Source organism: Wyeomyia smithii, chromosome 1, assembly GCF_029784165.1.
Source record: "Wyeomyia smithii strain HCP4-BCI-WySm-NY-G18 chromosome 1, ASM2978416v1, whole genome shotgun sequence".
NCBI lineage: Eukaryota > Metazoa > Arthropoda > Insecta > Diptera > Culicidae > Wyeomyia > Wyeomyia smithii.
The window spans coordinates 179,182,914-179,208,532 of record NC_073694.1 but is presented as its reverse complement, the minus strand read 5'-3'; the positions used below and the strand labels follow the sequence as shown (position 1 = coordinate 179,208,532).

General features: G+C 38.4%; 1 protein-coding gene across 7 annotated transcripts; it reads left to right on the top strand.

The window, feature by feature from the left end:
- Nucleotides 1–24,776, top strand: LOC129717542 (major royal jelly protein 1-like). 7 transcript variants are annotated; one of them, XM_055667514.1, is made up of 6 exons: nt 1–126; nt 21,972–22,123; nt 23,153–23,397; nt 23,471–23,658; nt 23,716–23,883; nt 23,951–24,776. In XM_055667514.1, the coding sequence occupies exons 1-6, from the start codon at nt 16–18 to the stop codon at nt 24,716–24,718; spliced, it is 1,632 nt and encodes a 543-aa protein (XP_055523489.1). In that variant the 5' UTR covers nt 1–15; the 3' UTR covers nt 24,719–24,776. The 7 variants fall into 7 exon arrangements, with proteins under 7 accessions (XP_055523489.1, XP_055523490.1, XP_055523491.1 ...); XM_055667516.1 differs by having other exon boundaries at nt 16–126; nt 21,969–22,123; XM_055667515.1 differs by lacking the exon at nt 21,972–22,123 and having other exon boundaries at nt 14–126.
- The last annotated feature ends 843 nt before the right edge of the window (nt 24,777–25,619 follow it).

Sequence of the window (25,619 nt, the reverse complement as noted above, 5' to 3'; positions counted from 1 at the left end):
CAATTTAGTCGGTACATGAGCGACATAGCGATCGGTTCGTTCGGACGTTGTCGGTTTGTTTTTTCTCGATCGTTTCGAAAACGTCTGCAGTTAGTGTTGATTAAAATTTTGGAGAGTTCTACTGAGGTAAAAGGAAAAGCTTCGACAGCGAGTTTGTCATGCCGGTGTCGGTGTCAAACTTACGAAAGGTCGTTGCCGAACTTTCGCTGCACTCTGCGCCAGTGCGAACCTAATTACTGATTTGAAAGTCAAGCTTCGAGCGCGTGTCGGATGTGCGGTTTTTTCAGTTGTGATCTTGAAAAGCACTATTTTTCGAGCAGAAAAGGCGCCGCATATCAAGGAAAACTGGCGTGGGTGCAGGCAGAGTTCTGTAAAACGTGAGAGCAGTGTACGGAGTGCATTGACTTGACCGTTGGCTACGCGTTAGGTCGGCTGGCTGATTGCAAGTGATTTTTCGAAAATCGGCTGAATCGGAAAAAGGTGGCTAATTGAATGCTGTGTGGCAACAAACAAGTGGTTCGATTTGGCGGAGCTGTTAGTTAATTGATTGCGTACGTGACCAAGGATGAGGCCGACGACGGTCACTGTAATATTTTATCTAATTGTCGTGACGGTTCACCGCTTCTTCAGTTCGGTTTCTTCACATGACAAGTTCACCTTAGTTGTGCTCGACTTACAAAATCCGGTTTCGGTACATTTCTCCCGACTCTTGATTTTTTTTTGTTGTGGCTCTCCACAGGGAGTTCAGGAGCATCTCGGAAGAATTTTTCACTTGTCATTCTAGTTTGTGGTTGTTTGTGTTGGCTCTGTTGGGATTGTTGGCTTCCAGCTAAAAAAAAATATGTGCGTGATTACATGCAGGTAATATTATCAAGTTTAATTGTTTGGGTCAGAAGCTGATGTCGAGCGTGTGGAGCGAATAATTTGTGCAGTAAGTCGAAGTTTATTTATAACGTTATCGTTTGGATTGCTTACTCCAGCAGATCCGAACTGGTGGTGTTTACGGTAGATTCTTATCATTAGCAACTTGCACTCGTGCTGTTGGTAATTACCCGAGATAATAGACTGTCATTACTTATTAAATCGGGTCACGCTTACATTAGCCAAAAACTCCAAGGAAAAAAGAACCGTCGATGCACAACGAATTAGTCGTCGCCGCGTTTCTTCTGTCAGTGAACCGGATATAACACAAATTACGGCGCGTGAAGCCCGAAAGGAAGATGGCGTAACAGCAGTGCTCGGAATGTTAGAGTTTTCAAGTTGTAGCAGCATGCACTTGACACTGTTATTGATGAGTTTGGGCGGCGGCTCGGCCTAAAAAATATGACACCTCGCGAAGCGTGCCAACAAGAAACGTTTTTGATCGACGTAGACCTTGAAAAAATAAAAAACCAAATCAATTCACTTGTTCTGCATGGCTGTTACAGGCGCTTTCCGTCAGCGGCGCTAATGGTCTGCATGTTCGCGCATATCCGATGGTTCCGTTTTGTTTTTATCGTGGTCGAGAGAGTATTGCCTTTGCCGGTCGGTTGGAGCGTTGGATCGCGTCGGACCTTAAACTTCAAGGACTTGATAGCGTCCGTTACAATGTTGCTACTGTGGAGGGCAAGGATAGATTGTAAATTAGACACAGTGTCTAAAACTGTTTTAAGCTTATACATAAATTCTTGATTGTGTTCTGTGAAAAATTCTGTGAAGTTTTATAATAAACTTTAGGAGAGAGAAGCTTCAGAGATTGGATAACAATCACTGTGAACAGCATTGAATTGAGCAGTGAAAATCAGTGTGTCTTGAACTGTCCTACAGATCAGACGTTTTTTCGGTTGCTTGTGGACTGGTCTTTGACTGCCTATAGCTTCAAAGTTTGTGTTTTGTCAGTGTGTCTTTTAAAGACTACCTGAAAGTTATTTCCCATCAGTCTTTCTCAAGACTACCTACTTTAAATTTAACATTTGTTTTAACTTTTTTCGTATCACCTGAAATGGCTGGACGGAAAAAGAAACCTCGCATCGCTGCGGGGAGGAAAAGAGAGGCATCTCTTTCTGACACATCGAGTGTCTGTAGTGACAATCCTTTTGATATTTTGCCTGAGCAAGAAGCTGGTGAAATGGAAGTTACCAATAATGAAACTATACAAAATATAAAATCTTTTAAAAAGGAGAAAGTTCCACCTATTGTGGTAACTATTTTTTCTGAATTTAATATATTCAAAAAGGAACTTTCAACGTTTGTTTCTAACGTTAAAGTTACCTATCAAATTGGCCGTAGAGGTGAATGCCGCTTATTAGCCGACTCAGTAAAGGGTCGTGATCGTCTTGTTCAGTATTTAACTGACAAGATGTACAAATTTTTTACATATGACACCAAGAACGCCAAGCCTTTCAAGGTTGTCTTGAAAGGTCTCACCAACGATCAAACCGTTGATGAGATCAAACTTACTTTAACAGAATTACTTGGCATAGCCCCTACCCAAGTAATTCTAATGAAACAAAAATCACGAGGCGAAAACAGTCAGAGAACTGGAATTTCCCTTGTTAATTATTTAATTCATTTTAACCGCAATGAGGTTAACAACTTAAAATTTTTTGAAAAAGCACATGCTTTGTATAATGTGCGTGTAAAGTGGGAAACTTATAGGAAGTATGGCGGAGGTGAAAAGCATATCACCCAATGCCGTACTTGCCAACGTTATGGCCATGGTTCCAAATTCTGTAACATGGACCAAAAATGTCTTAATTGTGGAGACTCTACTCACAAAAAGGACACATGTCCTGTGAAAGAGAGTAAAAATTTTCGCTGTGCGAATTGTAACGGCAACCATATGTCAAATTTTTATCAATGCCCAGTCCGTTTAGCAATTGTTAAGGCAAGGCAAGGTAAACAAAATTCAATTTCTCAATTAAAACCAACTTCAAAACAAAATTCTCCAAGCGTACCAATGACGCATAGTTTACCTACTCCTTTGCATACCCGTTCAACTTATGCACAGGTTACAGGTAGTTCGAACATTATACCGCCTAGTGTTGGTAGTTCGAAAATGACCGTTAATATGGGTAAGCAAAACACGCTAGAAAATAATTGTACACCTATTACTCCAGCTAATATTGCTGCCGAAAATATTTTTTCTAATGTCAACTGCCTGGGGCCTATTACGGCAGGTAAACTTTCTTTTTGCAACAGGCAATGTTCGATCTTATGAACGCCATGTTGCAGGCAAAATCAATGTTTGAAGCCATTCAAATAGGCACAAATTTTACTATGAAAAATGGTTTCTAATTTAAAATTTAGCAATGATTTTAAATAAAACAATTAAAATATTAAATTGGAATGCTCGCTCAATGAAGGCCAATGAGAATGAGCTTTTTAATTTTTTAACAGTAAATAATGTGCATATTGCAATTATTACTGAAACATTTTTGAAACCTAACATAAAATTAAAATATGATCCCAATTACGTGGTTCATAGATATGATAGGATTCAGGGTTCCGGCGGTGGAGTTGCAATTGTTATTCATCGCCGAATCAAACATCGTGCTCTTCCCCATCTTGAGACGAAAGTTATTGAAACTTTGGGAATTGAAGTTCAAACTGAACTTGGGATTTTATTTATTGCCGCAGCATATTTACCATTTCAATGCACACGCGAGCACAAAAATTATTTTAAAGGTGATTTACAAAAACTCACCAGAAATCGTTCGAAATTTTTCATAATCGGCGATTTTAACGCTAAACATCGTTCATGGAATAATTCTCAAAGTAATTCCAATGGCAAAATTTTATTCAATGATTGTTCTTCAGGATACTATTCTATTTTGTCTCCGAATAGTCCTACATGCTTTTCTTCTGTAAGAAACCCTTCAACAATTGATTTGGTGCTAACAGATCAAAGTCATGTATGTAGTGATTTGATCACACATGCTGACTTTGATTCTGACCATCTTCCAATAACTTTTTCTTTATCACATGAATCAGTTTTAAACCCTATGAGCTGTTTTTAATTATAACAAGGCTAATTGGGAAAGATACAAAACTCATATTGAGAGAAATTTCAATAATGAGCTTGATTTGCAAAACGAAGTGAATATTGATTCCGCTTTGGAAGCATTAAAATGTGCAATTGTTGATGCCAGGAATTATTCTGTTCCAAAGGCTCCAGTGAAATTTGATTCACCAATAATTGACGAAAATCTTCAACTTCTAATTCGTTTGAAAAATGTCCGCAGACGTCAATGTCAACGTTCTCGTGACCCTGTTTTTAAAACTTTTTATAAAGATTTACAGAAAGAGTTTAAACATAGATTTACTCTTCTGAGAAATCAAAATTTTGAGACTAAAGTTGAAAAATTGAAACCATATTCAAAACCATTTTGGAAGCTGTCGAAGATTCTTAAGAAACCTTCAAAGCCTATTCCAGTTTTAAAAGATGGTGAACGTTTTCTTGTATCCAATGAACAAAAGGCTCAAAGACTTGCTCAGCAGTTTGAGAGTGTTCATAACTCAAATTTGAATTTTGTGAGTCCAATCGAAAATGAAGTCACACGTCAATTTGATTTAATTTCTTCCCAGAATTTTTTACCTGCAGAAATAATTGAAACTAACTTGAATGAGATTAAATCAATTATTAAAAATTTCAAAAATATGAAAGCACCTGGTGACGATGGAATCTTTAATATACTAATCAAACATCTCCCTGAGAGCACAATGGAATTTTTAGTGAAAATTTTCAATTGCTGCTTCAAAATTGCATATTTTCCCAAATTATGGAAAAATGCAAAAATTACTCCCATTTTAAAACCGGATAAGAACCCAGCTGAAGTTTCAAGTTATCGACCAATCAGTTTGCTTTCTTCAATAAGTAAACTGTTTGAGAGAATTATTCTTAACAGAATGATGTCACACATCAACGAAAATTCAATTTTTGCAAATGAACAGTTTGGATTTCGCCATGGGCATTCCACAACTCATCAATTGCTCAGAGTTACTAATATGATACGAGCTAACAAATCTGAAGGTTATTCCACTGGAGCTGCTCTTTTAGACATAGAAAAAGCATTCGACAGTGTTTGGCATAAAGGTTTGATTGCGAAATTGCAAACTTTTAATTTTCCAATTTTCCTAATCAAAATTTTAAAAAATTATCTTACTGATCGAACTCTGCAGGTTGTCTATCAGAATTCAAAATCTGATAGATTTCCTGTCAGAGCAGGTGTACCTCAAGGTTCAGTCTTGGGTCCAGTCCTGTACAACATATTCACTTCAGATCTTCCTGATTTGCCTCCAGGATGCACAAAGTCATTGTTCTGCGATGACACAAGCATTTCCGTAAAAGGAAAAAGCCTTCGTGTCATATGCAGTCGATTGCAGAAAAGTTTAGATATTTTTTCTTCCTACTTGCAAAAGTGGAAAATCTCTCCCAATGCTTCTAAAACTCAAATGATAATTTTTCCTCATAAGCCTAGGGCTTCTTTCCTCAAGCCAAACAATAATCACGTTGTCAAGATGAATGGGGTTATTTTAAGTTGGTCCGACAAGGTTAAGTACTTGGGACTAATTTATGATAAAAAACTTATTTTCAAAGAGCACATTGAGAGTATACAAGCCAAGTGCATCAAATATACGAGATGTTTATATCCTCTTATTAACAGGAATTCTAAACTTTGTTTAAAGAACGAACTTTTGATTTACAAACAAATTTTTAGACCAGCAATGCTTTATGCTGTACCGATCTGGTCAAGTTGTTGTTCAACAAGGAAGAAAACGCTCCAAAGGATTCAGAATAAAATTCTGAAAATGATTTTGAAGCGTCCTCCTTGGTTTGGTACACTCGAATTACATAGACTTACTGGTGTTGAACCATTAGAAGCTATGCCAAATAAAATTATTAACAATTTTCGACAAAAATCGTTGCAATCCTCAATTGCTACGATAAGCTCTCTTTATAGCCAATAAGTTAGCAATTAAGTTAGTTGTAAGTTTACTTCCCCTTTTCTGACAAGTAGGTTTAAATCCCTACGAATGATAAGTCCTAATTGCGAAAGCAAACAAATCCTAACAATTAAAATTACAAATTTCTAACAGTGTTGAGAAGTGACCATTTGTGATTGGACACACATACTCATTATTTACTAATATTTATCATAAATACTTAAGCTACTAACAAATCCTCCCTTAAAAAAAAAAAAAAAAAAAAAGAGCAGTGAAAATTATGAATAATTGATGAGGTTGTGTATGAAACGCGACCGCAAGATTAACATAGAATTACAGCAATAAATCTCATTAATGATTTTCTTTCAACCCTGTAACACTAACTGGGATCGTTTTACGGCCCCCGGATATCATTCCGATTTCGGAAATTCTTATATTAGATGGTATCACTCAATTTTTGGGCTGTCATATGAGGTCGATTTCAGGTCTCTGGGCATCATCCCGGTTCCAAAAGCATTCATATTATGTGATAATCGGTCATTTTTTACAGTTCCAGAGAAACCGGAAGTTACCATCTTGAACTTCAAAATCGTCTGGAATTGAGTTTCGGCATCGGGGCATCGTCTTAAATCCGGAAACACCTTGATTGTGTGATATTTGACCTTGTTTCCAGCTCTGACTGGTCGTAATATAGGTTTAAACCAAGGCTTTACATAACTAAATAGTGCAATAGTTACAATCATAGAATCAGAATGAAGCAAATCTGTCGAGAATTTTGGTTGCTGTTTTGTGGCTGTTGAGTTATTAGCATTAGAAACAATTTTTGTGACACTCTCGATGTCAGTCAAGTGGAGCAGAGTACTGACCTCCAATGAAAAAATACATTATTTTCTTGGTGCCTATTTAACATGATAATTTTGATTGACGTACCTTCCAATGCTTCTACATTAGTAAACCAATGGTGCTCTTTCGTGTAAAACCAGAGAAGATGCTTCGAAATCATTATGCGAAGTTCATTTTAAGTCCTCTGAAGCATCTTCTTTTGGTCCAAATATTTGATTCGTAAGGGGTTGTATATCTTTGAGCGTTTCCATGCCAAATGATCTGAAAATACATACGCAGAAATTTTATCGACCATTATTAATACGCGGGGGGAGGATTTTCGGCTATTCAGTCTATTTAGAGCAGCTAAACGATGTTTCGCATCAACTATCAGACGTTCGATGATTTATTTTATCTTTTTCAAGGATAAGAGGCTATATCGTTTGTTGTTAATGTATATATGCATGTAGTATTACTTGTCCTAATCTGTTTTCCTTACTTAAATGGCGTCAATTCTAATATAATTTGTTATAACTTTATTTTCGCTATGTCTGTTTAAACTATTTATTTGTTGCCGGGCGAAAAAACGGGTCAGTACGGTTCAATTTGGCTTTAGCGTTCTATTTTAGCGTTGGTTTTTCGTTTGCTTTGCTATCTGTACACCTGCAACTTCCAATTCACCGCCTAGTTCCGATCGAAGAACTTTACGCTCAAAAACTCCGAGCACTCATCGATCAGTTTCCTTCGGCGTCCATGCTTCATATCTGTAAAGGGTAACCGGAAGGATCAGCGTCCTGCCAATTATCATGTGCTTTGTTCTAGCAGAGTTAATATCTCAATCTCGCCGCTTCTCTCTTAAAAGGCCTTTTTAATGTCCTCCTGGGTTGGTGACTCCACAACTTATTCGTCGCTCATAATCCTTATCTCTTTCCTGTTTTGCTCATCTAGCTCCGCACCGTTCAATGGCGCCTGAAAGTGCTTCGTCCGCCTCGCTGCAACCGTCGGTTTATGCGTAAGAAAGTTGCCGTCCTTGTCATTGTACATCACCGGCATTGGGAAATTCTTGCTTCTTACTCTGTTGACTGTTATATAGAAGACCCCTACTTCGTTCCTAGCGAAGTTGTTTTCTGCGCTGGTGAGCTTCTTCCGACGGTGGACTTTATTTTCGGCAACTCTTGCCTCCTTGTTCTGACGAGTAGCCGCAGTGATCATGCGGCTTCTGGCGCGGTTCTCCTCGCCCAGCGCTCTCTGGTACTCAGCATCAGCATCAAAGCTGTCTTCCACGCGTCGTATCTCCCACCTCTCGCGCAGTAGTTTCAATACTACTTCACAGCCTATTTATGTCATTCTCTATGGAAGCTCCGTAGCCGCGGGGTCCAGAATCCGCTTTGGTAAGCGGTCGTGGGCTCGAATCTTAGTAGAATCAGGCAATTTGGCCATCGAAGTTCCTGCGATTTCGACTTCCTGCTATGGAAGTTCTAGAGCAAGTAAGCCAGCTCGCGCTGATTCATTGAGGGATCGGACGTTCCATGTACCCAATTTTTGGTTATCGGTATGCTACTTTACCAAGTAATATCTACATCCTGCTGATGGGGCTGCCATCTTAGGAGTAGCTGGCAGAATACACTTTAGGTGATGCTTAACTTTTCTGGGTGTTGCAATATTGAATGAAGTGAATCGAAACTCATGGTAGGTGGTGTAGGCTTGCGTAATTAGCTGTCATATTTGCGTACCTCACCTGCAACTGTCTTAATAGTCAAAAGTGTTTAAAAAACTATACCCGTATCGCTGTTGTACGCTGCATGTTCTGGCGAAAGTCATGTCAGGATGGTCCCCAATTGCCTTGGGTTAAGAGCTTAAAATATTGCATTCAAATGATTTTCTTTAGAAATGCTTGAACAACATTTCTATTTATACTCGCTGTTATAACGACGCTTTTGTACTTCCAATTTTTCGATAGTCATTCGCAGGGAAGCTTCCTTCATAATAATCTATCAAAATCACTTCTTGTGTCCATCTAAAAATCTTCCTATGATTCCAAGTAGTAAATCCACGATGCAGGAAAACTTTTTAGAAAAAAAAAAAAAAAACTGGTCGCCAGTTGATTCAAATGCACGCCATGTGAACTGTCAAATCCGCAACGAATAATGTTTTGGAATGAAATCAATGACTGTGTTAGACAACGGCATGCTGTGATTGTTATGGATTTATACTTTGATTTATGTATTGGAGTACGAAAAAAACATGTCAGTCTCATTCATATTGTTGCACAATTTCGAACAAATCGTGAAAATATTACTTTTAGCAGGAATTCACGGACCTTTCAAGAAGGAAAAAGAAAAAATTCAAAGCATAAGATTTTCGAGTAAAACATAAAAATTTATGGTTTTTTTTCGCAAAAACTACCGACAGAATATTGTCTAGATTGTGTATTCGTTCTTTGATCGATAAACTCTAGCTGCGATAAAATAATCATTAAACTCTTAGGCAAATATCGGTTTATTGTTCAAAAACTCATTTTTAAAGAGCACATTGAGAGTATACAAGCCAAGTGCATCAAATATACGAGATGTTTATATCCTCTCATCAACAGGAATTCTAAGCTTTGTTTAAAGAACAAACTTTTGATTTACAAACAAATTTTTACACCAGCAATGCTTTATGCTGTACCGATCTGGTCAAGTTGTTGTTCAACAAGGAAGAAAACGCTCCAAAGGATTCAGAATAAAATTCTGAAAATGATTTTTAAGCGTGCTCCTTGGTTTGGTACACTCGAATTACATAGACTTACTGGTGTTGAACTATTAGAAGCTATGTCAAATAAAATTATTACAATTTTCGACAAAAATCGTTGCAATCCTCAATTGCTACGATAAGCTCTCTTTATAGCCAATAAGTTAGCAATTAAGTTAGTTATAAATTTACTTCCCCTTTTCTGACAAGTAGGTTCAAATTCCTACGAATGATAAGTCCTAATTGCGAAAGCAAACAAATCCTAACAATTAAAATTACAAATTTCTAACAGTGTTGAGAAGTCACCATTTGTGATTGGACACACATACTCATTATTTACTAATATTTATCATAAATACTTAAGCTACTAACAAATCTCCCTCTTAAAAAAAAAACGGTTTATTGTTTTCGAAACGTATGCGCCTATCAGGTAGACAGCTGATTGATAAAAAAAAAAACTCATTTTCGAACCTGGTGAGCCCGCATACATTTGCAATTTGGCAAGAGTCATTTACACCAAGCACCGGTTTGCGAAAGCAAACCTTGCCGAAATGTGACAGTTTTGTTCATAACTGGAAAAGAACATGTGCTACCAACAGCACGAGGCAATTTACAATATGGCAAGACCAGAAATTCCAGTTTATTTCGACGTGCGAACGATAACGCAATCATAATTTACCATTGACCTAAAATTGCTGGATTGATTGTGTAATAAATCGATCGAACGGGTCGCGATAGATCTATCAAACATTTAAATTACACTAATCCCGATCCGAGCGGCAACAGATAGAGTTTAAACACTTCCATTATCAATCACTGCTAGAGTGACCTTAGAAAATGCACAAAGGAAGGCGTAACCAAACGACTCTCCTGCCCCCGAGGGGTGTAATTCTGCAGTCGCCCCGATAGGAATGCCGTTTGGCACCGGGCGGCGCGCTGTTCTTACTGTAGGTACCAGTCAGAACAGAACCCCGTTTAAGTCAGACACAATTTACCCTTCACCGGGGTTGGCATTTAATGTTTAGCCTCCTTAAGCAAGCACCGGCTGAACCCAGACTAAAGGGCTATTCCCACTGCTTCCGATCCGGGACCGGGCCGTGGCTGATCCGTGTGTCATCCGGGCTCGTTTGAGATTGATTGCATGCGTTCTTACGAACGCATTCACACCGACGCGACGTGCCCAGACCGGAGCAGCGCTGAGTTGCCGTCGTGCTGCCGCCGTGCGAGAAAAAAACTATCGTTGCCGACGATACTTTGTGTTGCCGGGAGAGTGCACGGAAGGCATTCGGGTAGATGCGTGTATGTAGTAGTAACATATTTTCGGTTTTGCTTTGCATTTGCATTCATGCATATTGCCGTCACAGTCAAACGTTGAATTATAGTTCGGGAAAAGTGTTGTGTTAAAAAAGTGTTGTGTTTTCTCAGCCAGAGCGCAGCGCAGGCACGGTTCGTACACGGCGCAGTGTGAATGCATTAAAGTCCCGGACGGGACACGGACACGACCCGGATCCGGCCCGGCCTCGGAACGGAAGCAGTGGGAATAGCCCTTAAACCGTGCTGCGTTGGTTTTGCAGCCGTTGTTGCATATGCATATCAAATGGCCACAAACTAGCTCTGGAGGCTGGTCTTTGTAGGTAAAATGTGGTAAATAATTTAAGCAAAAACCTAGCGAACGCAACTTTGTTAATGGATTACTATACAAAACGATGACGTGATGGTGTAAAAAAAAATACATTGTTAAGCTGTCCTATCTCCTGCAACTCGCGGGACTTGTCTCATAAGGAACGTGCTAACGCGATTCTGTGTAGGGACTAGGGAGAGCGCGTGGCACCTGATTATTTGGACTGGATTTTTAACAAACAAGTCTTGAAATGCATACTGAATGTCAGTGTCAACCTGAATTGCACCACTCGACTGACAAAATACAGAGAGAAAGACAATAATTTTTACTCTGAGAGCGTTGAACAGTTCGTCTGGCGGAAAATAGCGAGGCGTGTATCGATGCATATATTAATATAAAGGTGAACTAATTTGCCGTGATTGGTGAAAAAAAAAAAACAGGAGGGTTGTGTGCAAAGCCACGACCGCAAGGTTGAAGTAGAATACTTTAACAAGAAAGATAACCTGGCTGCTTGCGTGTCAGTATTTTTTTTAGCAAATAAACGTAGACTAATCAGATCAATCGAATTTTGCGCTTCAACAAGGATTGACCATTTTCAATAATATAGTAAGTTGCTTGTCATGGTTGGGGCTTGACAATTTTTGAATTTTGAGATGGAATTTTTTCGGATGTCGTGCTCATGACTAAAGGGAAAGATAATTCAGTACGTTCTGAGACACGGAAATAAAGTAAAATTTATAACTTTTACAAATTTAAAAATGTAAATTAACTCAAGAGAAAACATTAACGGTTTAATCATCAGGTTTTTATTTCATCCTGAAAAGAACAATTTGTTGTCCATTTTAGTATCGTATAAGATGCCGATTACATCTTTGCGTTATCACTGAAAGTGCGAACGAAGTATTCGTTGTGATAAAGTAAACAGTGAAATGCTGATATAACACCCAAAACTAGACGGCTCACGTGTTGTCAAAATGAGTCAACTTTTCATTGAATGCATTTACTAGTGCCCACTATCGCACAGAGATTGCATTTCACTAAAGTGCCTCACTGCATCAGCCGCTATCGATACTGAGATCCGCTGCAACTAGTGCGCTACCCATACTCATGCCACAGTTGTAGCCGCTGCTGCCTTTGGTATCCACTGTCCTTGCATCAGCTGGCCCAGCTGCTATCGTTGCTGGAATCCGCTGCAACTAGTGCGCTTTCCATTGCTACGCCACAGCTGTGGCCGCTTTCCGCCATCGCTGATATCCACTGCACTGCACAGCGGGGAATCGCTGTCCATCGACCCAAAATTGAAAGTGCGAATTTCGTTTCAATTAAATTTTCCTATAGTTGTACACTGTTTAAGTGTCAGAATCCAAATTTTTAGAGCATTATGATAAAATTTGAATTTTCTATGATTTTTCAAAGTGTACTGAGTCAGCGTTTTTTAGCGTTTTTCTTGAAAAAAAAAATGCAATGTTTCGAAATTTGCTAGAGAGTCAAGGGTAACTTGAATCTTGATGACGTCTATGGAAAAGTTGTCTGTAAAATAGTGGAGAATAAATCCTCATCATTGGATAATGTATAATCTCATTGTAATACTCAAAAAAATTAGGCGGAATCAAAAAAATAATATTCCGATATTCAACGCAGAATCAAAAACTAATCATTGTTTATGTTTTGGATCACCAGCACTGAGTACCAAAATCATGTTTTAAGTTTGTATCATACCAGTCACATGTAAAAACAATCGTGTGAACACAAATTATGACATAATAAATCGCCTGATAATTTCTGCAGAGGAATTAGGGAATTATTATTTTGACGTTAATAACTGCATTTTGAACACTCTCTTCAAAGATATTCAAACTGTATTAAAAATGAACACAAAAATGAAGATGAAGGTAGAAGTGAAAGAAAAGAAGAATGCGATAAAGAGACGCATTGTAATATAGTCACTTTGAAAATAACAAGTCATAAGTAATTTTCTTCACAAAGCATATTTTTTAATTGATTTTTTTTTATTTTCTCAATAACTGAATAATATTTTTATGTTTTTTATGTCATATGGTGGTCCCCGTGGTTCTGTGGTTAGCAATGTCGGTCGGCTAGCTCTCCCACACGGTTGTGATATCGGGTTCGATTCCCGATCAGGTCGAGGAACTTTTCGAGCTGGAAATTTTCTCGACCCAGCACTGGGGCACGGTGTATCGTTGTACTTATCATACAACATGCAAAATGTGCCGAATCGATAACGATATCCGATATCGATAACGAATTCTCTCAACTAATCTGGTTGATCGAGACCGCATTAGCCCCCAGACTAGCGTGCGATATTGTTTTTTATGTCATATGAAAGTTTTTCATGAAAGCATCGTGCATTTCGTTTTCTAAAATATTGAAACCGACGTAAAGTTTGCCTCATATAATATATATAAAAAACATGAAAATTCCCCTGGTGTCAAAAATACGCATTTTCATGCAAAAATAATATCAAATTCGGACTCAGCGTCCCAAAATTATATAAAAACCATGCATTTTATATGATTTTAAGACAGTTTTTTGCTTGACCAGCATTTGTATGGAGTCGCCCCACTGTGCACTGCTACTAGCAGTCTGCTAGTGCTGCTGCTAAGGGAGGACGACTGCTGTTGTCGCTGTCTAGAACTATTATGAGCGGCTTTGGCTGAAATAGGCTCTTTTAAAGGTCGAATAGCATGTTTAAAATTGCAAGGTATACGATTTTGTCGACCGTGCTTGTGAAGCAATCATATAACGACCAATCAAAGGTCGAATTTTTCCTTTTGACAAGGCTTGACTATTTTCAATAGTACAATAGTGTGAATAATAAAATTATAATTATCTTCTTTTGGGAAGAATCTTAGAAGATTTTCCAATCTATTGCTACAAGAACGAAGGAAATCCATCGAATACTAACCGATTTATTAGCATTTGAAATTGGACATATTTTTCACTTTTTTTGGTTCTAGATTTTCATTTCACATCCCTATGTAGCCGAACTTCCTGAGAGAAGTATTCTACTTCAAAAATCAATTCAAACAAAAAAAACTCTGAACTTTATCTTGGATCATGTTTTATTTTGGCCTTTTGATTTTTTTGATCTTTAGAAGCGATTTCCGGCGACTCGAGATCTAAGTGGGTCATGGTGATTAGTGAAAGTTAATCACTTAAGTGAGATTCCGGATGAAAATACACTAAAATTGAAGCCTGTAGGTACTGCTTAAGTGCATTTTGTTGTTCTGTGAGAAGCCTAGAAGAATTTAACTTATCGGAAACATTGCCCATTTAGACGATTTTGAGTTTAAGAAAGTGTTGGTTTTCAAGGTTTTCCTCATATTTTTCAAGGTGAGAAAATCAATACAGAGTTGGTGGACTTATCATCAATGGCTGCTAGTGTTAGATTGACGTGCATGGTAACAAAAAACTGCTTAAGCTATTTATACAAAGCTACGTTCATTATAAGGATAATTTAAATACTAGTCCAGCGCAGCTACTAAAAAATGTTATTTTTTTAGTGTTGCAGATGAAAAGGAAGGCCAAAATCGTACACGCCGTTAGCGACGCGCAGTCGTACTATTTATTGACCCGTTATTTTGTTTTAATTTTTATTGAATTTGTTTTTGCACATGCCAAATTTAACCTGGAAATTAATGCAAAAACATCTTATTTTTATCCACTGATGCAGAGACTTTATTCGATATCATTTCCTATTTTTGTAGCATTTGGAAGCGTATCTCGGCAGTTTGGCTTTTGAAAGCGTGTGTAAGCGATTCTGAGCCTAACTTAGGATTATCTTTTACTCTGATCTTTGAAGTGTAGTTTGACAATTCTAAACCTAACTTGAGGTCATTTCCTAGTTAGGCCTTCAATAACGTATTCAAGCGATTCTTGGATCATTTTTTACGTTGACTTTTTTGGCTTTTTACAAAGATGTCCGGCGATTCTGAGCACAGCTTGGAAATTGTTTTTTATTTTTCATAATTATGGACCAGGCTTCGATTTTATAGCAGGAAGGGAGGGAATAAGGAAGTTGTCCACTATTCGCTAAGAAATAAATGGTTGCCACCCTCCGACGTTGACCACGCCGTCCGCCAGAAAACGGAAGCATAACAAACAATTAAAATCACCTGCGAATGCGGATGAATGGCTTTGGATCAGAATACGCGTGGCTTCGTAACGAAAATTCACGACATATTCTTAAAAACACCGGATTGTTGACAAAAACCGGATTAGATACTCGCATTATGTTCCCACAGTTTTTGGTAGTTCATTCAACCTGTTCCGGTGATATGAATCTCGCTTGGCAGGAGTATTAATAGCTGTTTATCGAGAACACAACAGTTCAATCGTTTGAACGTTAAATGGCCACTGCCTGGAGCAACGCTAGTATATGCATTCCGGATAGGAGCAACGACATCGAAGTGATCGAACCACATCTATTCTGTCTTGAAAATGTACTGTCGGTAGATTTTTTTCGACTTGTAGTAGGGTGACGGGGGTATTTTGACCCACATGCATATTTTGGCCCACCCGGTAACATTTTACGCATTTTATCTGATAAATTCAATGAATATGAGAAAATTATGCATGCAACATTGAGTAACACACCTAAGAATCATACTACACTATAATTTTCGGCGAAAAACTGGCTCTAGGTAGTGTTATTTTGGAATTAGTTCATACATATTCAAAGTCATTGTTGAGTCAACCCAAAGTCAAGAGGAAGTGGTAATATACAAGTAAAAGTAATACAAGTAAGTCCGGAAGCTATTGTAACAAATATGTTGTTGTAGTAATATCAATGAAATGTCATAGAAACATTTGGTATACTCTAACATGTTGGAAAAAGTTGAAAAAGGGGTTAAACACATGGCCGAAATATGTTTGCCTCTTTCTGAAGCAAACAAATTTTGGCCATGCCAAGTTTTGACAACTTTTTGATTACCGTTCGGCCGTTGCACGTGAACAAAGAAGCAACTTGTGATAATTTACTGATAATTACTTCTTAATTTATCACATTTAATGATATGAAATTAGATGAGAATGCCTGTCATACCGCTTTAAGCCAAATCATTTCATTTTTAGACACCTAAAATTTACAAAAATTGACAGCAGACGAATGTTCTCCTCAAACCCACTAGTTTTGCTCTAAAATTACCGTTGATGATCTTAAATATAATTAGTCCGAACTATTTCCATACACGTCTGTAGATATAAAGGTGGGCCAAAGTAAAATGTTGGTGGACCAAAATATGTTTTTAGTTCTTCGTAGAAATTTTCATATTGCTAAGATATTTTTCAATATTTTGCATTGTTGAATGGTGTATATTAAAAAAGACACTTAGGTTTTAACAATGGTATAATAGAGTAGTTATTTATGTTGAAAAATTGTGTTTGTTTTTAATGAACTGTGCGAACACTTCCCAAAGCTGGCCAAAGTACCCCCGTTACCCTAGTTACAACCAACCATGTATCATTAAGACTCATGGCTTATTGATGAAATGAATTATGGCATTATTTTCCTGCGATACTGTGCGTCAATGGTTTGATGCCGGTTGTATAGAAACCAGCTCTTCACTGTGGTGTAACCCTTGTTTTCGCGATTTTATAGTCTCCTATTATATTAACGCAATTTATAACCTATTATTAGTGACTATACTATAATATTATTGATTGATCAGGTGGTGCATATTGGTAAACTCTAAGACAAGACGCGACAGATGGCTTCTTTTTTTTTTTTGCGTAACGGTCGTCATCCCCGTCGAAATTTTTTTGAACGTTCCATACCGTTGATGCCAGAATGATTATTTTTAACAACTTCTGCGGGTCGATGAAAATAAAACAAATTAAAATTGCAATATATAGGCGAATAATACTCAATTTTTATTTATTATTTTATGTTCAATAAAGCATACTTCTACTATCAAAATTTTTTTTCCTAAGTTTCTTGGTACCCAAATTTTTTCTTCCTAAGTTTCTTGGACTTCAACCGAAATAGTAAAAAACGATTAATCAATGCATTTTTAAAGTTATAACAGTGAAATACATTACTCGGTAATATCATGTACCTTGCATACTTTTGCATCATTATTTATGAACAATTATAATAGCTAAATTATGACTCTCCAGCATCACTGCTTTACAGTGAAAAGTAACCTCGTTGTATTTTCTACGTGACGATTGCTTTATCGGTTTCAGCCAATCAGCAGCCGGTTCAAATTGGTTGCATGTAACGGTGACCAGCTGTCGCGTCTTGTCTTAGGGTAAACTCAATGCGGGACTGTGCATAAATTCGGAACGAAAATGTTCTGCCAGCTCTTCGAGTTTTCTATTTGGTGAATTCGAGTCCGAATCTACAATGGAATAAGTAAGTTCCCTGTTTGATCGCTCAATTTTACCTCGTTTGAGATAGTTGTATTTCTCGCAACCATCATGGATTTAAAAGTTTCGTTCGATGGTAAAGAACGGCGTGAGCAGCGGCGCCTGTTATAACCAGTCATTGAAAACGAGCCCCGAACTCCTGAATTTTGATCAACATCGACCATTTTAATAACGAACGAAAACTCTGATTACCTTGCTATCTTACGAATATATAAAATACCGTTCAACACAGAAAAATCTGTGAATAATTATCGGTAGAAAAAAATCACCTAATTTAGGCGTCATTTCGGTGCTGAAGAAGGTCCCTGCAAAACAGATGAAAATTGTCAAAAATATGTCCGGGAGATTGAAATAGTGTTCCTCGATTGAAAACTTCAATTGATTATTGTTAAAGTTTGCTAATCTGAACACAACACATTTTTTCCTCCGTTTTTGCAGCAGCTTAAATAATCAAATACTATTCAGTCCTATACATGGGCGTAGCCAGAATTTCGATTAGGGGGGAGGGCAAGTTCTTCAAAGTTTTAGAAGTAAACAAATGCTATTTTGAAGTATAGAAATAAATACTAGTAGTTAGTGACAAGGATGGAAAGAATCGTGTCGCATAACAATCATTCGGGTATCATTTCTGAACTTGCTATTCATAAGCTTTCAATCCCAGCAAACCATCGCTAATAAAAGTTACACATTCTCACGCATGCAAGAGACAACTTATAGCAAAGAAATATGAGCCGTTGAGAGCAAAACTGGTACATGTGCCATTAAGTAAATTTTTCAGGAGACGCGATAAACGAAAACACTCAAATAGTAAATTATTTTCAACGATTTTTTCCAGCATAACTGCACTAAATAATTGCTGGAAAGGTTTCAAAAGACGGTACATGAAAGCATAACGAGTTCTGGTTGAGAAACTTACACAAACTTCAAGGGAAAAACATGTACCATTTTTGTTCTATGGGAAAAATAATGACAACGAGAAAACGTTGAGAGCAAAAGTGGTACATGTCCAGTGTGAGCATTAAGGATGCTCTCTAATCTTAGGACATAGAACATTCATGTCTTCAGCAGAGTTGTCCAAGTGATTGAGTACTATAGAATGATGATCTGTTTGTTTAGGAATATTGTTTCTTCGTGGTGCTATTGTATATGTTTCTGGTAACAGCATACGAGTTGATACTGAAATAGGTAAAATATTTTTTGTTACAAAATAGTCACAGGTACACCTAGTGAGAAAAGTTTCAAAGCAGACAGATCTTCATCTGAAAGTACTCAATCACTTGTCCAACTTTGCTGAAGACATGATTGTTTTTTATCCTAAGATCCTCGACTTACAATTCATCTAACATGCACAGACTGGACATGTACCACTTTTGCTCTCAACGAAATGGTGATTATGTTAATTACCAAAAACTGTGTTGGCTATAACTTTGGTTTAGGTTATCAGATCTCGGTTTTTCTTGGATATTTAAGTACATTATTGCGTTCTGTATCAATTTATGCAACAAACCCAAAAAGTGTAAAAATGGCACATGTACCACTTTTGCTCTCAACGGCTCATATATGGTAGCTTTCTTTAATGATTTTGTTTCAGTATTGCCTGCTTTAGGTGGAGCGAGCAACATATAGCGAGTGTTTCACGAAAGAATTGTAAACGATTGCACTCAAGCGATCGCAACAATTCTTTCAAATGTTGGTTGCTTGCAGGCGTAATTCGGCTATTCCACGTTGTGCTTTCACCGTGATATACCGCGATAATTCTTAGTGATTTCAAATATCACATGCTAATGCACCATGCTACCATTTCCGTAAGCATTGATGATACCTACTTGCTCCGCAAGCAAACAGTTGAACGCAATCTAACGTTCATTTGGATTCATATTGTGCATGCAGAGAAAAATCGGAAGCGACGAGTCGCTCATCTCATAAGAATTCTCCAGCGAATTTCGTAGCATTTGAATGTAGGGTAGGGAACGGCTTAAGCAGTAGCGCCTATTTTAATCAGTCGAAGAAAACAGGCCTCAAACTTCTGCATTTTGATCAATATCGACAATTTCAGTGATGGAAACGAAAACTTTGATTCTCTAGCTGTCTTACGAATATAAGAAATACCGTTAATCACAAAAAAATCTGTGAACAATTGCAATTGAAACAAATCGACCTATATTGCAGCCATGCAGGAGCCACTTCGGGTGCTAAAAAAAACGCCTTCAAAACAGATGGAAACTGCTTAAAATAGGTTCGGGGTGATTAGAATAGTGTCCCTCGATTGGTAACTTCGATTGATGATTGTTAAAGTTTGCTAACATAGTTTTACAATCTGAAAACAAGTTCTGACAGACCTTATGTTAGCTTACTTGCAAAAAAAATCTACGATTTGCGTGCGGCCTTCCGGCAGTTAACCGGAATATTCGCCATGGCGGACGTAAACATTCGTGTAGGCATGTTTTTTTAATTCTTTTTTCGTTTTATTTATCAATTCCTCCTGAAATTTTGCGACAAAATTGTTGAAGTAGATCTTACGCTTCAAGCTTGCCACAAATCCTCGATGAGACGCAACTTGGGAACGTTGGGCGGGTTCGCCAACTTGGGTACCACATCGACATTTAGCCGTTCCATCTTCAAACGATCGCCTCGAATAGTGAGCCGACTCCAGTTCCGGCCAAAATACCGTGTCTTCGGCCTTTTTTGGGATTTTTTGGTGGACGACGCAACTTACGGCAGGTACTTCTTACTAGTGCCTATCCGGAATAAAATATCCGGCATCGGATATCCGACAAATATCCGAAATCCGGATCAAACGGATATCCGGATATTATCCGACAGGACATCCGGATTCTCGAATAGTCGGATAGTCGGGTATCCGGATTTTGTATTCGAACATGTAAATAATTACGTACTAGGGGATGGGGGATTGTGAAAAAAGTCATTTTTCGTTTATTTGACAGAAAAAAAACGGATATCCGGATAATAAATACCCATCCGTGATCCGGGCTTCGGAAACCGGATCTCGAGTATATCCGGTTAAAAGTCCCCTTCGTACTATAAATTCCTCCGTTCACGGCCAGTCCGGAGCGAAAGAAGAACAGCTTTGACGACTTCCCCTTCTCGCTGATCGTCAGCCACAGCAGCACCGTATTGGGAAACTTTGTGTGTGAAAGAAATATCACCTTAGTGCTTGGGGGCCATCCACATACCACGTGGACAGTTTTTTAACGATTATTACCCCCCCTCCCGTGGACAAATGCCCATATAATTTCTTTTTTTTTAAGGACCGTGGACATTACACAACCCCCCCCCCCAAGTTTTCCACGTGGTATGTGGATGGCCCCTTACTTCTTTCATGGTGGAAGTAAAATACAAAGTGCCCTACCAGTCGTTGCCATCCAGGATAAGACAGGTCTCGTCGTCCATCATCACCGCCACGTCGCGAATTGCCGGGAAAATCGATTTACCATCTTATTCAGGTGTTGCCGCTGCTTAATTGCCTGCAGATCCGAGACTAGTGAACGGGTATTGGCCGTCCATGTTCGCCTGACATGTATGTCCATGTTCGCCAAGCACTGTTTGATCGGTTGCCCAGACCTCCAGGCCAAGCGCACGCAGCGATGTAGCCACTTTTCCCTCGGTCTTTTCCGGGCTTTCTTCCAATGCGCTGACTGGTGTCCAATAGTGCCATGATGTTGTAGATGCCGGAACGGGCGTATCCGGTGTCCACGAACTGCCGCACGATGTCCGTTTTTGACGCGGCGGGGTACCGTTATTGGCCGCGTACACTTCTGAACGGAGTAGCTTCACTGTTTTCACCATCACGATTAGAGTTCGATTGATAGATCTGTGAATTTTTTTCTGCTCATGACTCATGGGTTACTATGATTTATGCTACATGGGTAGTTTCGCCAGTGCGTGTGAAAAATCGGCAATTTTTGTCCTTTTTTTTTAAATGTAAACGTTAGTTTGGATCAGTTTTTGTTTTGACATTTTCAGCGTATTTCGGCAGTTCTGAGTGTAATAATATTTATTTTTTCTACCTTTTAAAGCATATTTTAGATTATGAACTTAATTAATTGAGGGTCATTTTCCACAATTTTCTATATATATCATATTCAGGATTATAGATGTTAACTGCAAAATGACGTGTTGTTCGTAGAGGGTTTTGGAGCAACATTTTTAGATATAGCTCATAAAAATATTTAATTTTTAATTTTTCTAAAAACTTGTTGATCCCTTGGCGAGCGAGCCCTAATGCGAGCGAGCCTAATGTCTAAATGATTGAAAGTAGCGAAAAAATGAGAAAACCACCTTGATTAGTTCATATTGATGGACCCCTCGGGCACAAATCGGTTAAACGGTTTTTACAAAAATTGATATTTGAGCAATTCTTGACCTTTTTATTGATTTATTTCTCTTGAATTTGTCATTGAACTCCCTGTAACCAACACATCGTTTTTAAGAGGAATGATAGAGCTTTCATTTGAAGTAGAAAAAAATTGGCCGCCATCTTGGATCTCGCCGCCATCTTGGATTTCATCAGAAAAACGTGTTTTTGAGCAAGTTCGCAACCACCGATTTTGAATTTGAAAGCATCATTGGAAAGCTGAGAAAAAATGCTTTAAGATACATCCTAAACATCAGGTGAGCATTGAGTTTACCTTGTCATTCTGGTCACTGGCTTTCGTGTCTTTCGTTAGAAAATTCGCACAATATTTTTCTAGAAAAAGTAATAGTTACTAGATTACAAAAACTGTTTCCATATTATTTTAAAATCATTCAGGTGACAATTGTAACAAAAAAGCACTTTTTCATTTGTGATTCTCGTGCGGATTGGGAGGGGTCCACCAACTGGAACTAATTTAAGTGCACTTATAATTTTTCTTCTGCATTCAATGAAACTAAAACAAAAAAATCAATTTTTTGAAGACCTTTTGTCACAATTTTCCGTATTTTGGTAAACGCGTAGTTAATTTTCAGTAGAAAACTAACCGAGTTATGCTATTGTTAGGCTGTCAAGTTAATGCTTGGAATATTTGATGAAAGACATCATCTTCTCAAGTTGCAATTCATTGAATCCTACATTTTCTGAACACTTTAAACACTGTGAAGAATGTGTGTACTTCTTGACTAAGACTTTGCCTCAAAATGTGATGATATTGACACGTTAAAAGGTATTGATCAACGATGATGGACGCGACATATAGCATCCGAACAAGTTTGCGTATGCAAAAGTTCTGCTGAATGTGTAGATATTGAATAATATGTTACCTTCTGTTTGCATTAGCACAAAGTGCTCAATCACCTGTCCAGTAATCCCCATCAGGTCACATCGACTCACAGTTTAACGTGCAGCCATAACTTGTGTGGTGCAACAAATTGTAAAAGTCCACTTCGAGAGTCGAGATTTAGATGAAATTTTCGATCATTTGCTTTGACTACTAACAATCGTAGCTATCTATGATTGATTTAGTGTCATCGTGAGAAAGGTGAACTTTGTTAGCTCTTCCATGCACAGAACAGGTGGCACCGTTGTAAAGGTTATGACACGCGTGCTGGTTTTGCGAATTCACATTCTAAACTGGTACCAGGTTATCTTCGTACGATCGTCGACATAAAAAGAGATTTGAACGTTAATTAGTTTTTATCATGTTTTTTTCTCCTTCTCTACAGAGTATCACAATCAGAGATGATCATACGATCGTATCTGTTGCTCGCAGGTTTAGCCGTCACCGCACGCTGCATACTTGTGAAGGCACAACAATACACCCTCGGCAAGGAGCTGAAAAGGGTTTCGCAATGGAATTCGTTGGATTTTGTGTTCTCTTCGCCGGTGGAAAGGGAAAACGCACTCGCAACCCGTCGATTTATTCCGGAAAACTGCGTCCCACTCGATATGGATGTGGATTACAATAGCAGTGAGAGTTTTTTTTTCCACTACCCTTATTAGATTACCGATTATTGAAGATATTTTTTAATAACTCCTTACAGATCTCATGCGGTCACGAGTTTTCGTCACTGTACCACGTTTCATTGAAGGCATTCCGGCAACACTTACAACTATCTCCAGCCACGTGGGAGCTGGGGGACCGTTGTTAGAACCCTATCCGAATGCGGCTATTCAATCGAATCCAGAGGACAGTAGGTGTAACGGGATAGTTTCTGTGTTCAGGACCATGGTAGGTTAAATAGAGCAATATTATATAAAGCTTTAACAATCTATTTTTCAATCACAGATTGACGACTGCAACCGTCTTTGGATTGCTGATACGGGAAAAATTGGAGACCGTCGGATTTGTTTGCCGAAAATCGTTGCTTTCGATCTCCGAACAGATCAGATTATTCATCGATATGAAATTCCGGCCGCACAGCTTGTGTGTGATTTATCGCTTCTAGTTAGCATAGTAAGAAATGATTTTTTTTTATTCAACCAAGTTTTGATAATTGATTCCATAATTCTTTTGTAAATAGTTGGTTGATGTGCGTGATCCGCCCCCGCTAGGATCTTGTTCGAGAACTATGATTTACGTGGCTGATGTTACTGGATCGGGATTGATTGTTTACGATATGTCCCGTGGTAAATCGTGGCGTGTAACTAACAGGCTAATGAATCCCAATCCGGACTATGGTACGTTTACAATCGCAAACGAGAGTTTCGACCTGATGGATGGAATGCTCACCATGGCGTTAAGTCCTAAGATTCCTGCTAGTGATTTCACCTTCAATTCAGCCTATGGTAGTTCGAATTCCTTCAACTCAGCATTGTTCAAAGATCGGTTGCTCTTTTTCCATGCATTGGCATCCATCTCGGAGAATGCCGTCCGAACGTCGGTGCTGCATAACGACACCATGTGGGAGCAAGACGTGGGCGCGATGCCACGAGCTTTCCGTGTCATTGGGCGACGAACAACGCAAAGCGCTCCGGAAGCCATGGACAGTAACGGCAACCTTTTTTTCGGCCTTCTGAGCCAGACGTCGATTGCGTGCTGGGACGCGACCACAAACTACAATCCGCACAACTTTCGGATAGTGTCGCAAAATCTGGAGACACTGCAGTTTCCTAGCGGCCTGAAGGTTATCCGCAATCGGAAGGGTATTGAGGAGCTGTGGGTACTGACCTGTCGGTTTCAGAAAATTATGACCGGTTCGCTGAATTTCAACGAGACGAACTTCCGCATACAAGCGATACAGATACCGGAACTGTTGGACGGGGCGCGGACGTGCAAAGGCAGTCGGTGAGCGAACGGCAGCGTTTGCTAGCTTAAGACAATGTGAGTCAAATTAGAGGTTAAGCACCGTTTTGGATTAGTGTTTTCCATTGTTTTCCGAAACTCCGCTCGCTCTACAAGTTTAGCTCTCGAAACTCTTATCGGTAAATCCGTGACGGAATTTGCAGTGGAACGCAGAAGAAATATTCACAAAAAATGGTGTGCACCAAATTAGGTGAGTTTTTTTTACTGTGGAAAATTCTTATTTCGCTTTCTCAATCTAATCAATCTAATTTAATGATCTTTTTCAAGGAAAGTTAAATTATCTCGCATTTGATTGAAAAGTTGTTTTTCGTTGGAAATACGACAGAATAGAACTTTTCTTGAAAAAGGCCATCAATAGAGGCCGAAACGTCGGGCAACTTATACAGATTGATGTTTGATATTTTTGATATAAGACAGAGAAAGCCAAATAAGTATTTTTTTCATTTTGTTCATGTTACTTTTATCAAATCTGGCATGCTTATAATAAAAAGTGCTACAGTCTGTCTAAGTGAAACAATATTGTCAATACTGCCCTCATTTTGAGCAAAATAACTGTTTAGTAGGCTGTCCCAAAAAAAATCGATGTTGAAAAAGTCAAGGTGCTCAGCCCTAAATTGAAAGATAATGTTATTTATAGCATTTTTGTAGAACATTTCGACTTTCTAAAAAATCGTTTTCAGATTGCCCAAACGTGCTTTATGAAAAAATGGCTTTTTTAAAACCACTCTTCTGCACTTTTTTCAAATCTGTTCGATTCCTAGGTTTTTCCATATATTTTTTTATTTTTGTGGGATTGTTTATAAATTAAATATTCAATATTTTGCATGGTTTAGTTCAGCATCACATTCAATTATTTGACTCACAGAGCCCATTAAACATCACAAAAA

What these genes read in the sequence shown, in the direction of transcription:
- LOC129717542 (XM_055667514.1), top strand. Translation starts at nt 16, where the DNA reads ATGAGCGACATAGCGATCGGTTCGTTCGGACGTTGTCGGTTTGTTTTT. An exon ending in TTTCTGTGTTCAGGACCATG is followed by an intron (nt 23,659 to 23,715) that starts GTAGGTTAAATA and finishes TTTCAATCACAG; the next exon opens with ATTGACGACTGCAACCGTCT. An exon ending in TATCGCTTCTAGTTAGCATA is followed by an intron (nt 23,884 to 23,950) that starts GTAAGAAATGAT and finishes TTTTGTAAATAG; the next exon opens with TTGGTTGATGTGCGTGATCC.